The 16,815-nt window shown below is 36.3% G+C and overlaps 1 protein-coding gene across 1 annotated transcript in view; it reads right to left on the bottom strand.

Moving 5' to 3' along the window:
* The window catches only part of LOC111148005 (ALMS1, centrosome and basal body associated protein), a 217,390-nt gene that overhangs the window by 172,168 nt on the left and 28,407 nt on the right, over window positions 1-16,815 (bottom strand). Inside the window, 5 exon segments of the mRNA XM_022504335.1 lie at window positions 560-650; window positions 6,540-6,658; window positions 8,192-8,664; window positions 9,660-9,777; window positions 14,453-14,648. Coding sequence (XP_022360043.1) covers window positions 560-650; window positions 6,540-6,658; window positions 8,192-8,664; window positions 9,660-9,777; window positions 14,453-14,648 — 997 coding nt within the window.

The raw sequence follows: 16,815 nt of genomic DNA, 5'->3' as shown, positions 1-16,815 counted from the left end.
ACCAGAGATTCTAGTAAGGCTGTCAACATTACAGAATCATCTCCAACCTCAGCTGACTTCTCAGAACTACCTGCCAGTTCTTTTGCTTGTTCTTGGTCAGCTGCAATTCCTATTCACTTTAACATAAATTCTGAGCCTGCACCAATCTACTCTCCTTAACCCCCCTAACCCTCCTTTATCACTACCTCCCCTCAGCAGATAATCTTGCTTTCTACCTCAGAACTGATCTTTGTTTCTTCTCTACAAATTTATTTGAATCCACTCTTTTCCTCTTGTGCTCCATTAATTTCTTTCTTCCCTTCAAGTCACAGAAAGGAATGCAGAAATAATAAACTGACTCTAATAGATTCCGCCACGTAATTCAGTTCTAAACACTGCCATAGAGAAGGCAATGAAAAACCAAATGATTCACCTAATAAAAGATTTGGGGATTTATAAATACACCTAATCCAAAGTTAACATTATTGAAAGTGTTCAAAAATAAAAAATTAGTTAGCCACAGCAATGTATTTTTAGCAAGCTAGTCACACGAACATCTAATATCTTCTTTTCTACATACCTGCTATATGTTTGAGAGACTTTTGCACAGTGTCAGGAGATACCCTCAACATCCTGAGATCTGAAGAGTGATACTCCAACTCTATGGTTGGCTCATCAGGAGTAAATGGAGGCAATGTGGATGAAAAAGTCTGATTAGTGTCCGTATTAGAACAACCTACCTATAAAAAGAGAGAAAAAATAAAGAAAATAGGATTAATAGTAGGCTTAACCTGATTAAAACAAACCTAATTTTTATGAAAATGAATACTTAACAGTTCCTTAAGCTCATATTCTCAACCCTCCTAAATTCATTTACAGTCATATCTTGTTTGGTCAATTCTAAGAAGGCTCTACAAATTACTCTTGAGGGTCTGGAAGTCTGCCTATATAGAAAATTACAGATAGGAAGCCTATCTGGTTTGTTCCATATAATGGTATGGTCACTGAAGAATGTGAACTTTGGTATTACTCTTGACAAGCTCAAGGATTTTTTTTTTTTTAAAGGAGAGGTTATGTTGTAAAAAGGAAAGAGAAAAGAAGGAAAGAGAGAACAGGAATATTTTCAAGAAATCCACAAATGTTTAGAAAAAAAAACTAAAGTATCAAAGAACTGGATCTATGATCAATCACCAAAAAGCCTAAGTCCTCAAATTTCTTTAAACAAGAATAGTAGGAAATACAAACTGACAGTGAAGCAAAGGTTAAATGCTGAAAAAGAAGTTCTCAAAGTTTCATCAGATCCCAGCAAGTCCTTACTAGAAAAGAAATTAGAAACCAACTCTGGTGAAGTCAGTACATAAACGTATATAATTTCCCACCAAATTCACATCATATTCTCATATAAAAACAATATACCACATCTAGGTTTCTTTATTTTCCTAAAAATATTATTCCCACTTCTTGATGCAGTCTCAGGAGAGTCTAAAAATGTATGTAAAGATGAATTTTGTTTGATCCTCTTTTGTCAAGGTTTTTTCATCGTGCTGTAATGAACAATCTTAGGAAGCTGGCAGGGTATAAAATAAATAGTCTACTTCTGCTGCCTTGGTCTAGTTTTCTCTATACCAGTGGTTCTCAGTTGTGGGAGATTTTGCCCCTACCCATCTCTCCCTGATCAAGAAACATCTGGCAATGTCTGGAGACATTTTTCACTGTCCTGACTTTGGGTGTTGGGGGCAGTGTGTGTGGCTACTGGCATCTAGTGAGTAGAAGCCAGGGATGTTGCTCAGCAGCCTAAAATGCACAGACCCCCCACAACAAAGAAATATCATACCCAAAAAGACAACAGTACAGAGAAACTCTGCTCTAAACAAAGCACAAAGTTCTAAGTTTTCAATTATCCCACCCCTAAAGGAGACTTTTTTGAAGTACAGTTCCTTAACACATATATCACATATATGATTGAGACTTCGTGTGTGTGTCCCCAGGCACATATGGGTATTTAATAGTTTTTCTCTAGACCTTTCAAATATAGTTAGAAAAAAAAATTTCTATTCCAATCTTGACTTCAATACAATTTCATTAATATTCTGTCATAAAAAAGAATGAAATCTGGCCATTTGCAACAACACAGACAAATCTAGAATGTATAATGCTATGTGAATTAAGTCAGTCAGAGAAAGACAAACACCATGTGATTTCACTTATGTGGAATTTAAGAAACAAAACAAATGAACAAAGAAAAAAAGAGACAAAAACAAAACAGACTCAACTATAGAGAACAAACTGATAGTTGGGGGAGGGGAGGAGACAGGTGCAATAAGTGAAGGGAATTAAGAGTATACTTAACACAATAAGCACTGAGTAATGTATAGAACTGTTAATGTACAGAATATTATACACCTGAAACTAATATAACACTGTATGTTAACTATACTGGAATTAAAATTTAGTAAATAAATAAAACTTCATTATTATCAAAGCTTCGAAATATACGGATACTAGAGTAGTTAATGCAAAAGAAAATGTAGGGCACCTGAGTGACTCAGTCTGTTAAGCATCTGCCTTTGGCTCAGGTCATGATCCTGGGGTCCTGGGACTGAACCCTGCATTAGACTCCCTGCTCAACGGGGAGCCTGCTTCTCCCTCTCCCTCTTCCCCTCCCTCCTGCTCATGCTCTCTCTCTGTCTCTCTCAAATAAATAAAATCTTAAGGAAAAAAAAAAAGAAGATGTAGAATGAAAAAGATGAGAAGAATTTATTTAAGAGATCAGCAGATCTTCATTACTAACTGGAAATGGGAGAAATCAGGAGGAAAAAAATTAAACTGGCTTATCTCCCAGTCTTTAATCAATAATAAAGAATCCATCAAAGATGATGAAGAAACCAAGACATGTTAACTCCTCTAGAACAAAGAAAATCTACAAGTCAGTCCGATTCCATAAAAACGTCTGAGTTCTTTTGGTACAGGCAAGTTGCGTTTGAGGTGACGGGAACGTTCACAAAAAAATATCATGCAAGAAAGCATTCAGGTCTACCTTAGTAGAAATATTAGGATCTAAAAATGGAAGTAATAGCCATCACACAGAGAAAAGCATTTAAACCATGAGAGGAAAGTACTTGGTGGAAGACGCAGAACCAACAAAACAAAAGAACTCTAAAAATAAACTTTAAATAATATTTAGTTACATGACCAAAACAGGGAATACTAAAACAGTATTTTCTTTCCTAAAAACGGTATTTTATCACAGAAGCTAAAAGAATGTAATGTGCTGCTACCAGGAACAAGGAGAAAGACAGAAGGAAGAATAATGATAGGCAAGAGGAAATCACTGGTGAGGGTCTAGTCACCTGGTTTCAGTGAAGTGAAGGAACTAACAGGCAGGCAGTGTATATACCTTACCCCATTCGATATAACAATGCATGAGGCTGACTGTTACTATTCCTCTTTCTTCATATAGATGAGCAGAATGATCCTCCAAAGTCATCTGCCCAAGGCATGAGGCTAACAAATAACTGAACAAGTTTTGACTCCACATCTCCACACTCTTTTCACAGCTCCAAGCTACATCATATACAAGTGGATGCCCGACCGATCGTTTAAAGAAATGATGGCTAGTATCAAATGTAGGCAAACAAATATGAATGACTCTTCTGAGACACAGATGAGAATAAGAAAGGAACCAAGAAGCAGGCAAGCCCTCTGAGATCAAGCTGAGCCATGCAGGATATTACTACCATATCTGAGTCCTTATTTCCCTGATACTAGCATTGTAACTCCCGGACTACAGAATGGAGCTAAGAGTGAAAGCGAATACAGGGAACATGCTCCCTAAAGTGAAGAAGTATACTTAAGGCTACAGCTGCGGGCAAATAAAATCTGGAATAGTGGTCAGAATTAATCTTAGCATATCACTATTAACTGAATATCTATCTACATATCTTTTAAATTGTGGTTTTTTGGGGGCGCCTGGGTGGCTCAGTCGTTAAGCGTCTGCCTTAGGCTCAGGTCATGATCTCAAGGTCCTGGGATCCAGCCCCACATTGGGTTCCCTGCTCAGTGGGGAATCTGCTTCCCCATCTCTGCCCACCTCTCTGCCTACTTATGATCTCTTTTTGTGTCAAAATAAATAAAATCTTTAAAAAAAATTGTGGGTTTTTAAAAAAGATTTTATTCATTTATTTGAGAAAGAGAGAGCATGAGAGAGAGAGGCAGATCACAACCAGTGGGGAGGGCTAAAGGCAAAAGAGTGAGCAGGGAGCCTGATGGGGGACTCAATTCCAGGACACTAGGATCATGACCTGAGCCAAAGGCAGACACTTAACCGACTGAGCCACCCGGGCACCCATATCTACATTTCTTCAGATATATATTATGTGTATAAAAGGTTGATGTAAGTTACATAAGTAGTACTACCAAAAAAATTAGAAGTTTAAGATTGATTATATTTGTTTCTCATTCTTAGTGAAATTCACTTTGACCAATCCCCTTCAAAACCTTCACTCTTGCCAAAATAATGCAAAATCTTGGCTTTGGTTTCACTGAATAATAGTTAAACAGGAAGGCAGTTTATGATATAGTGGTTAAATACATAGATAATGTTAGTTTCAGGATGCGTGGGAGGCTCAGTCAGTTAAGTGTCTGCCTTTGGGTCAGGTCATGGTCCCAGGGTCCTGGAATTGAGCCCCATGTCAGGTTCCCAGCTCAGCGGGGACCCTGCTTCTTCTCCCCTCTGCTTGCGCTCACTCTCTCGCTATCTCTCTCTCAAAAATAAATAAATAAAATCTTAAGGAAAAAAAAAGGTAAGGTTAGTATCAAATACTAGTCCTCAACTTGCTCAATAACAACGAGCAAGTTCCTTAACCCTCTAAATATCAATTGTAAAATGAGGATGATACCAATCCCCAATAATCCTACCTGACAGGACTGGCCAAAGGACTAAATGAATCAATGTATATAAATAAATCGCTTAGCATAGTATTTGAGCACACAGTGTTAACTATCATTTTCATCCCCATTAAGAGATTGAAAATTAAACAATGTCTACTTTATTTATTTGACAGAGAGAGAGCACAAGCAGGGAGAGCAGAAAAAGAAGAACAAAGCTCCCAGATGGGCAGGGAGCCCAATGTGGGGCTTGATCCCAGAACCCTGGGATCATGACCTGAGCTAAAGGCAGATGCTTAACTGACTGAGCCACCCAGGTGCCCAAACAATGTCTACTTTAGAATATTAAAGGAAATAAAATTAACCTCACAGTTCTCTGTATTTCAATTTTTGATATACTCGGTAATTATAAATGAAAGGAAAAATTTATCTCAATATCTTTGTTCATTTTCTCTAATCAACCGCCTGAACCTAAAGATCTAAAAATGATTGCAACCCAAACTAGCAGCTTTCCAATGACATACTAATCTTATACATGGAAAAACAGGAAAGGGAAAGTAACATTAAGTACACAACATTTATTGTACAGCTATATTTAATGACTAATAAAATATAAGGATATATTATAAAGAAGCTGACCGTATCAGACAAAAGAGGATAGGCAATGGGACCAAAGGAGCATTAAAACCAAGAGAGGCAAGCATCCAGGCAAATGAAGTTTTGTATAAAAGAAAGGTTGACAGAGAACTTTTTAACACTTCAAAGTTATTTTCTAGTACACATACACAATAATAATGATATAAACAGAGAGAGGGAGGGAATGTGTATATGCTTCAGTATGTCACTCATTTGGGAAGGAGGCAGTTAATTTCCTTTGGGGACACTAACTAGTGTGGATATTAAGCACCTCAGTATCCTTCCTGGGAAAACACTGGCTCTTATAATTTTCAAAATTCCTCTGAAGTCAAACCTTTCAGGAGCTTCCAAACAGAAATATTTAAAATATTCCAGGGTCTATTCCAATGCTTGTAAGTTGAAGGGCAGAGTGAAAAAATGTACAACTGACTATCTCTACCAGTGAGTCTAATCTGAACACTGTCTAAAGGTTCTTGCTGCCACAACTGGGAAGAGTTAGCACATCTCAATATAAAAGGCCTGGGAGCTCCAAAGGAAGGCCTTTTCCCAGACACCACAAAACTCACTAACTCTTATGGTCTATGAAACACAAATATTTCTTTTATGCCAACCTCTAACAAATTAATGGAGCATATTCTTGGATATCAGATGAAGACCAGACTGTAAGTCACATGTTGGTATTAGAGGATATAAATGGGCCCTTTACTTTCAACCCCATTTTTCAACTAAAATATTCTTTCCCTACCCCCTAAGAAATATCAAACAGAGTAACTTACAGGCTCTTCAAAATCACTCTCTTCCTTTGATGGCAGTTCTACGGCAGACTGCCTGTGCAGGGAGCTGTCACAAACCTCCAGATCATCAAGCACATTTTTAAAACCTGCTAGCTCAATGCACTCAACAGGCAAGTCACCTTGTTCACACACCTGCTCATAAAATTAAAAGAAAGAAAAATAAAAACAAGTAACAATACCATTTCCTAAAATAGTACTAGAAAAGACAACATTTCCCCCAAATATCATTTTATTGTGTCTCACCTCTCTTTGTAGATCAGCAGCTCTTGTACTGCCAACAATAGCATTTTCATCTAGGTCACAGCATTCAGTATCATCACCCAGAGTAGAGGTCTCAGATTCAGCATTCCCCTGCAGGCCCTCTACAAAATAGGAGTCGTTTTGCATAACTGTATGTATAGTAAAATAGGATTTGTCTCCCATAGGCTGAGGAATTTTATCTTGACCTACATCAGCTTTCAGCAATGACTCTTGGCCGACTGGAATTAATGATGCATTACTGGTCATTGGTAAAGTACCTTGTGACTTAGCATCACTTGTCACCAAGTTTGCTGAAAAGCCACCTCCTACACCTGCAGAAGGACCTTCAATGATGTTATTAGAGTTTACATTCTTAACCAAAATATAGTTTGAGGAATCCGCAATTTCTTCAAATCTTCTTAAATCTTGTAAAACCAAAGAATCTGAAGTTGATACATTCATTGGATAAAAAATGTTTGAAGATCCTGCCTTCTCTGCAAGGTCAAGATCAGGACCAGACTTTATCTTCCCAATGGGAAGAAATGGTTCATTGTCTAGATCGCACTGAAATAAAGTTGACTGTGCTTTGCCAAGACCAGCAGCCTGGCTGTGAGATTTTTCACTTAAAGAAGCAGATGACTTAAGCTCTGGAAGAGAAAGTGGCTTAATGAACATTTCCTGAGGAGCACTGGGGAGGGATTTTAAATCAAGATGCCAATACAGGGAGCTATCACTATTATCTTTTTTATGCAACAATGGTTTTGAAGCCGCTAATTCAAACACCCCAGGAGTAGACTGATAAAGCGGATGACTGAGCTCATCAAACAAAGAGTTTTCACCATTATAATTTAATAGAGAAAGATGTGAATTTTTTGGTTCACGTTCTTGGCTGTCATTTATTAAAGACTTACTAATGTCAGTTTGGATTTCATTTACTGTACTGTCTTTCTTGGAAGGCTCAATAGAGGCAATAACTACCTCAAAGGCTACATTTTCAGAAGCATCAACACTATTTCCACCAAAAGCAGAAGCTGCCCTTTGGTATCTTTCCTCTTGTAAATACGGTTGTTCTGATGTCTCATCCAAGTTGGATTTAATCGTCTTAAGAGGACCACCAGAAACCTCCATCTTAGAGGTACCATGTTGCCTAGAGTGTGTATCTATTTCCGAAACTTTTACAGAATTATCAGGAACTACAACATTCTCAAATAATTGTATTTCTGAAGATCTGGGATGCATCTCGGGAAATACTGAAGTACTTCTACTCTCCTTTTGTTCAAAACCTTGAGATAGTTCTTTCTCCAGACCTTCTTCATTTCTTTCATACCCCATCATTTCTTTCACCTCATTCTCAGCTGGAGCCCTTAAAGAAACACTCCCAAAATAATTGTGAGCTGTCAATGGAATGCCCTTTCCTCTTCTTTCCAACAGACAATGCAAGAAAGAATGTGACATTCTGTTATTAAAATGAGGAGCAACTTCATGGGGAAAAGAAACACAGTCCTTACTGATCACATATGTTTCTGGATGGTGTGAAACTTTCCGTTTGCTCCATGGCGTATATGAAAAAGGAGCATGAAAACTGTCACTTCCCTTAGGAATTTTGTTTTTATCAATTGTGTCAGATGAATCTGAATAAGAATCATGATCCTTACTGGTTAGATAATTTTCTGACTTCTGTGAAGCTTTCTGTTTCCAATACTGCACATACGAACAAGAAGCATCAAAACTGTCACTTCCTTCAGGAGTCATGTATTCATCACTTGTATAAGATGAGGTCGAAACAGAAACTTGACCTTTATCAGCTAAACTGACTTCTGGCTCCTGAACTTCTTGTGTCTTCCATGCCATACAGGAACAAAGAGCATCATAACTATCGAAGTCATTGGGGGTTTTCAGTTCATCAACTGTATCAGAAGAAGGGGTCTCTTCTTTAATCCCTTGTTCAAAAGGTAAAAAAGAGTGCCGACACTCAACAGTTGTACTAGCTATAAGCGAGTGCTGAGATACACTAATGCAACTGTTAACTAAGTCTGAAGCTACTTCTGAGGCTGCCTGGAATAAAGCTTCACTAACTTCTGATGGTCGAGAAAACCATTCAGTATCTTCAGACTTACCAGGAATTCCCCTGAAAAATATACAGTTAAAAATAAATAAATAACACATTTAAAACATTTTTTTAAATACTAACATGAAAAATACAAAATTGATATGTCACTGAAATTAAGATTATTTGAAAATGTGTTGAAAAAACAAAGTTCTAATCTCAAATTCCCTTAAAGTGGTTAGTGACTGAACCAGGCAAATTTTGTATAAATAGAATACAAACTCCCATCCTATGACCCTGACTTGTTTTTCAACCTTCTCCTAAAACAATACTACCCAAAAATAGGGAATATTTTCATACTGCCAAAAAGAGATTAAATAAAAAATTCAAACTTTACTATTTAAAATGTTTATCACCTATCATAACTTAATACTCACTTAACTTTCACTAATTCTTTCACTAGTCATTTACTGTGCTCTTTAAAACCCCTTAAGAAGTGATGTACTCTTAAAACACAGCAGTAACCTAATTATTAGTTGACTATTATACATAGAACACCTTTTCATAAAAGTGATTTTAAGGTAATACATAGCAGAAGGGCAAAGGTGTTTACTCTGCAAACATCTACAGTTTTTTCTTAAACATTTTATTTTAGTATAGTTGACAAACATTATTATATTAGCTTCAGGTGTACAACACATATCATGGTAAGCACTACAGAATGAATAGAACTGTCAAAACACTACGTTGTGCACCCAAAACTAACACTGTATGTCAACTATACTACAATAAAAATTTAAAAATAAAATAAATTATGCCTGAAATGCTAAAATACATTAAAAAACATTTTTAAATAAACTACAGTTGTCTGGCTCATTTTTACACATGTATTACTATACCAAATTAATGTGTATCATGTCTTAACTTAGGGCCTTGTTACCTTCCAAGGGTGTGCTGAAAATATCTAACCCCCACTCCAAAGTCTCACCTTAGCCTGAAGTCATTAATATTAGCAACAACTTAGAACAAGAAAAAGTAGGAAGTTTACATGCAAATAAAAAAATAAATCATCCTACCTCAGAGGTGCAAAATCTAGTTCGCTTTGTTGAAATAAGGAATCAGACCCAAACTCTTGATCTTGTGTCATACATGTCAGCAAAGGCAAATCAGGGGAAGCAAAGTTGTCTTGTATGACTGCAAAGTTTCAAGCATAAAAATGTTGGGAATGCTGAAAGTTAATTGCTTAGCTTACTCATGTAATACTTTATAGAACCTAAATATGTAGCCATCTGAAAGTTTCTAAAAGCATCAGAATGATAACATAACAGCACTTAAAGCACAACATTTCAAAGATAACCCTGAAGGATAGGTATTATGCCCATCTCACAGCTGAGGAAACATGATTATAAAATTTAAGAAATATGAATTTGCCCACATTCAAATAGCTTAAGTGTCAGAATGAGAACTGAACTTAAACACTCTAATTTCTTAGTGAGTGCTCTTAACCATTATGAGTGTTTCTGTCCATCTTAAATCAAACTGTAGTCCATAGGTTCCTGGGCATCCCTAAGACATTCTCAGGAGGTACCTAGAGTCAAAATTATATTCAAAATAATATTAAGATGTCATTTGCCTTATTCACTTTCATTCTCTCACAAGGGTATGGTAGAATTTTCCAGAAGCTACATCATCTGAGATATAGCAACATAATGAATGCAAAAGCAGATTATCAAAATCTACTTCTCCTCTATGAGGCCAAACATTATAGAGATTTTTGTTCTTAAATAAAACAATGGCACTCTTAAATATTTTGCTCTGGAAAATAGTTATTTTTCTTAAAAAAATGTAATTTATGTTAACATGCAATGGAGTTTTTTTTTTAATGAGTTAATATTTTAGAAATTACTAAGTTTTAATTTCTAAAATGGGAAATATCAGCAACCCACATAAACAAAAGCTCCTTGAAGTCCTTGGTAATTTTAAAATATGTAAAGGAGTCCTGTTCTCCAAAAAGTTGGAGAACTGCTGATTTAAAGGAAAAATAATTCTTGTGGATTCCTGAATGTCAACTTAAATAATTCTTATTATATGTGCCTAAATACATACAAAATAGGTATAAACTCCTCATTATTTATACCATTTATATAACTATAAAACAAAAACAATTTTAATAGAAATAAAACTATAAAACCATCAATATTCCAAGATTAATTTAACTGGATAGGTGATATTTTGCTAGAACTAAACGTTCTTTCACTATGAATGTGATACCATTGCTATGGTACACTTTCTTGATTTCAGAATGCCTATAATTCTGCATGACAACACCTTCCCTATCATAACTGTCATACCATGTTTTTTTTTTTTGGTTTTGTTTTGTTTTTTTTTTAAAGATTTTATTTATTTATTTGACAGACAGAGATCACAAGTAGGCAGAGAAGCAGGCAGAGAGAGAGGAGGAAGCAGGCTCCCTGCTGAGCAGAGAGCCCGATGCGGGACTCGATCCTAGGACCCTGGGATCATGACCTGAGCCGAAGGCAGAGGATTTAACCCACTGAGCCACCCAGGCGCCCCTGTCATACCATGTTTTAATTTTTGGTCTGACTGCTTCTCACCTGGACAGTCAACTCCACATCCACTTTATTCACAGCTGTATCTGCAGTGCCTACCAAAGTACTTGCTACACTTAGTTACTCAAAATAGATTTATTAAAAATTAATTTATTAAAAATCAAGCAGGATGAGAATGATAACCTTGACTACCAAGGACTGCTTGGTATGATTCCTCTTTGACCTTGGCTTACAGACTCAGTCTTAAACCTTCATAACAGAGAAGTCTCTCATTCCTCTAAAAATCATAAAGGTTTTTAACAAAGATCCCACATTTCCTCACATTTAGACAACTGCTGATGGCTTAGACCACTATTTTTTGAAATATCTAACTGTTCTGGCACCAGTCATCATCATGACATCTGCCGCTGGTGAGACCGATACACCCCCCAATGACTATATACATACATAACAAAACAGCAATGATGAAATTTCCTCTAGAGATGTATCAGATCCAGGGATCTGCTCTAATAACTAAAAATGTTCTATTTATCTAAAGTAAATGAGAAGCTGTAGTTCTAAAACCTTAACTAGAAAACATTTTAGAAGCCACATTGCATAATCTCCGACCCAATGTTGAAATTCTGTTAGAGGATTTTCTTGACATTTTGCAATGATATAAACCTCACATTTTCTGTTGTTATATGGTCTTTGTACTATTAAATGGCTCCGTTAGAAAAGTTCTTTCTTATATCAAATTGAAAACAGCCTCCCTATAAGCTATGTATTCTCATTTTAACCCCTAGACTAAGAATAAGCAACCATTTTTTAAAAGGCCAACTAATAAATATTTCACACTTTGTGGGTCACATATGGTCTCTATCACATGTACTTCTTTTTTTGTTTTTTACAATCATTTAAAAATCCAAAAACTATTCTTAGCTCATGGCCAGTACAAAATCAGATCCTTGCACCAGATCATTATAATACCAATCCTACGGTACTGTTATTTTTCTGTTTACTAGTCTTCCCAAGAGTAGAAGTAGCTTTCTATATCTATATATCCTTAGCATCAAACACAATATAAGTACTTAGATATTTGTTAAGCAAATGAGTGAATAAATGAAAGGTAAACTCCTTCCTCTTTAGCTTGACAGCCCCTCAAACACCTGATCATAACAAAGTCTTCTCTTTCATCTACTGTCATACTCATTTCCTCTCAAAAAGGAACTGCTGTGCTGTCGATATCTTTCTTTTAAAAAAAAATTTTTTTTATTCATTTATTTATTTTAAAGAGAGAAAAAGAGAGTATGTGAGGTGGGGAGGGGCAGAGGGAGAGGCAGAGAATCACAAACAGTCTCCAAGCTAAGCATGAAGCCAGATCCCAGGACCAGAGCCAAAACCAACAGTCAGAAGCTCAACTGCCTAAACCACCAAGGAGCCCCACTGTCAACAACTTTCTTAAAATGTGAAACTAAAACGGACTCTGATGGTCTACACCATAAAATACACTGGTGCCCATATTCTGATCTGGATAACCTTGGCTTATGTTTGAAAAAAACTTGTGGGACACCTGGGTGGTTCAGTCAGTTAAGCAGCTGTCTTCAGCTCAGGTCGTGATCCCAGGATCCTGGGATTGAGCCCCACATTGGGCTACCTGCTCAGCAGAAGGGGAACCTGCTTCCCCCTCTCCCTCTGCCTGCCGCTCTGCCTACTTGTGTGCTCTATCAAATAAATAAATAAAATCTTAAAAAAAAAGAAAGAAAGAAAGAAAGAAAGAAACTTGTTGAATTAACTCCTATTGGCGCTCCTCTACAAAACGCTGACAAGATAACATCATGGTTAAATCTCCTTCCACTGTCAAGGCTAGTTCTACACTTGATCTTAGCCAAAAGGCTGAGAAGCGTTATTTGGGGGGAAAAGAAAACCTGAATAAAACAAAAAGAAGAGCAAAATAATATTGCCTTAATTATCATTTAGGCAAAAAAAACTGAAATCACCATACTGGTTAAGCATTCTTCTATACCCACACAATTCAAAGTAGTAATAACACAATTCTATCTCCTACCCTGATAATCTGAAAGGTACTTCATGTTTACCTTTTGTAAAGAGCTAATAAATCAGTGCCATATTAAGCAGAGGAAACCAGTAAGATCTACCTCAGACTAGTCATTTAACCTCTTTATCTCACTTTTAGGGTCTGAAAACTGAGAATAACATATGACTTAACTAATTCTAAGAATCTAATGAAGCAATGGATAAAGAAGAAGTGGTATATATATACAATGGAATACTATGCAGCCATCAAAAGAAATTAAATCTTGCCATTAGCAACAATGTGGATAGAACTAGAGGGTATTATGTAGAGCAGAATAAGTCAATCAGAGAAAGAATTATCATTCCTGATAATTCTGATAAATTTCTGATATGAGGAATTTGAGAGGCAGAGGTGAGGGTTTGGGAAGTAGGGAAGGAAAAATGAAACAAGACGGGATCATGAGGGAAACAAACCATAAGAGACTCTTAATCTCACAAAACAAACTGAGGGTTGCTGGAGGGAAGGAGGTATGGAGAGGGTGGCTGGGTTATGGACACTGGGGAGGGTATGTGCTATGGTAAGTGCTATGAAGTGTGTAAGCCTTACAATTCACAGACGTGTACCCCTGGGGCAAATAATACATTATGTGTTAATAAAAATAATTTTTAAAAATCTAAAAAAAAAAAGAATCTAATGAAGCAAGCTTGTAAGCATTTGTTGTTTTTTAAGGATCATGGAGGTTCCATTGCAAGAGATAAGAGATTGTCAAAGGATAATAAATAGTTTACCCCAAGGAAAAATCCACAAACTCAAGGCCAAGGAGGTATACCCACTAGAGAGGAAGTTATCACCTTTCTACCTTCTGTGAGCAACAGGACATAATGAAGGGCAGGTACATATAACCAGACCAGATGGTCAGTGTAGAAAACCAAAATTAAGCTAATACCTTTGAGGATGGCTCTATAGAGCTCCTCAATTCATGAAAGGATTTAGGGGTGCCTAGGTGGCTCAGTCAGTTAAGCGTCTGACTTGGTTTCAGCTCTGCTCATGATCTTGCAGTGGAGAGATCGAGCCTCAAGTTAGGCTCTGTAATCACTGCAGAGTCTGCTTCAGATTCTCTCTCCCTCTCCTTCTACTTCTCCCCACCCCCTGCTTGCTTGCACGCTCTCTAAAATAAATAACCTAAAAGAAAGAAAAAGAGATTTAGATGCAAGACCCAATGTCCCCCAAAAGTATGTTATAAATATGTTATTACTACTAGTTAAAAATAAAGAGGCATTACCTAGCAGCGGCGAACATAAGAGACCTCTCTTGGGTTCCTTTCCTTGATTTTCTGGTTGGGTCAATATACCTTCCTCCAGAGAGGCGAGGTCTGTCACTTCGGTCCCTTCCTCTCTCATATTAAACCTGGTCTGGGTCATATCCAAGGTGTGGGAAGAGTCCATCTCTTGAGGAAGATACTGCCAACATTCTGTTCTCTAAAACAATAATTTTGAAGGAAAATATGCTAAGTCATTAACCGAGTATAATATATATACCATATATATTAATATTTAGATACAAATATCCATAAACTCAAGTAGCATTTGGCTTCTGTGTGATAACATTCTCATCATAGTGTTTTTGGAGAAAGTAAACTGTTCTTTCTATATGTTTTTCACAATATTAACTACATTTTAGAGCTCTTCCCATCACTACCCATCTTTCAATGTGTTATATCACTAGCATTTCTGTTATTCTTTAACAGTTCTCTTCACTATATTTGGTTCTACATGAAATCTTACAATTTGATTACAAATATGAATTAGAAAATTAAATTTAAAAGATATATAAGCCGAAAATATAAAACAGAAGGCCAAATGTCCAATTTTTAGCTCTAAAAACCAAAATTACTGTCAAATTTATAAAAGTTTCTAACTACTTCTATATTCTTGTACTTATCTCTTGATAGACCTGAAACAACCAATTCATGGATTGGCACCAATCCACAGACCACACTAAGTACCAATGTTGAATTAAAGACTATCTGAAATTACTGAGGTTCTATAGGTTGGCTAATCGAATTTAAATTTTAAAAAAGACAAATGGTTAACAATTTTATCGGCATTTTTCTTTTAAATTTGGTATTGGTTAATAAAGATATTCTTCCTACCATGCTATGAAAGTACACTTTTATTTTCATATTTAATTAATTTGATTAGGAATGAACTCTATATTTGATCAAACTATAATACAGTATCTTTTTTTCCCAATTAAGTCTGATAATGTACTAAATTTCTTTCTAGTACAACATTTCTTACTTGGCAATGGTAGATCAGATTTTAATCATATTTGCTAGCACTCTAACATTTTCACTCATACATATTCTTAAGATTGATCAGGATTTTCAAATGCCTTGCTTTGTTTTCTAACCTTATTCTGTAAACTTGTCCTATATATTTTTTAAGATTTTATTTATTTATTTGAGACAGACAGAGAGAAAGAGAGAAAATGAGCATGAGCAGGGGGAGGGGTAGAGGGAAAAGGAGAAGCAGACTCCACACTGAGCGTAATGCCCAACGTGGGGCTTGATCCCAAGACCAAGACCATGACTTGAGCCGAAGGCAGACAATTAACCAACTGAGCCACCCAGGCACCCCAACCTACTGATATTCATTGTTTGTAAACAAGTCTATTACTGAACTTTTCTATCTTTTTAAAAAATTTTTTTAAAGATTTATTTATTTGACAGAGATCACAAGTAGGCAGAGAGGCAGGTGGGGGGGGGGGGAGCTGGCTCCCAGCTGAGCAGAGAGCCCGTTGCGGGGCTCGATCCCAGGATCCTGGGATCATGACCTGAGCTGAAGGCAGAGCCTTTAACCCACTGAGCCACCCAGGTGCCCCTGAACTTTTCTTTCTTAACCAATTCAAATGTTTTCTTTCTTTTTTTCTTTTTTCTATTTCTTTTTTCTATTTTTTTATTTTTTCAAATGTTTTCTTAAGAGAATATAAATTTTTTATTCTCAAATAACCCAAAATCTATAAAAAGATGTATTATAAATACAGAATGATTTTCTCAAACAACACTTTCATTTTTGAAGTTATTAGTTAAAATTACCATTACCTAATATTCACTAATTACATGTTCTTTTAGTAAGTTAAGAAAAAAAAAGATACACAACTATGCACTATTTACTATCAGTTATATGAATATATGCAGGGGAAAAAAACAATTGGAGAGTAATATTTTAAAATATTAACACTACTCATCTACAGCTTCTGGGATTATAGAACAGTAGACCTTTGACATTCCAGAATATCTCAATCCCTGCTATGCTGGATAAATCAGTCCAACCCAGAACATCAAAATCGTGTTTTCAATACTTGGAAACAAAAGGTGATTAATTTTAAATTTTTTCTTTTGAGAGTACTCCATTCTATAGAGCACAGTGAGCTAAAGAAGTGTTTAAAAGCAGGGGAATGCCAGTCATTGTGTGACTCTACCAAAAAATCTCTAGTCCCCAACTCCTCTCAGTCTCCTCAAGCATGGTTTGAGCCTGGTTCCACAGTTTATTCCTCACTCCAAAGAGACAGGTATCTGTTGGCTCTCCTGCCCATCCTCTGGCCTAGTCAGAGCACTCTACTCTAGCTCAACTTCAGTAATTC

The sequence above is a fragment of the Enhydra lutris genome, unplaced genomic scaffold (genome assembly GCF_002288905.1).
Source record: "Enhydra lutris kenyoni isolate GAN:26980312 unplaced genomic scaffold, ASM228890v2 scaffoldscaffold18, whole genome shotgun sequence".
In the NCBI taxonomy this organism is placed as follows: domain Eukaryota; kingdom Metazoa; phylum Chordata; class Mammalia; order Carnivora; family Mustelidae; genus Enhydra; species Enhydra lutris.
The sequence above is the reverse complement of the archived record's forward strand: the minus strand, read 5'-3'. Positions and strand labels throughout refer to the sequence as shown.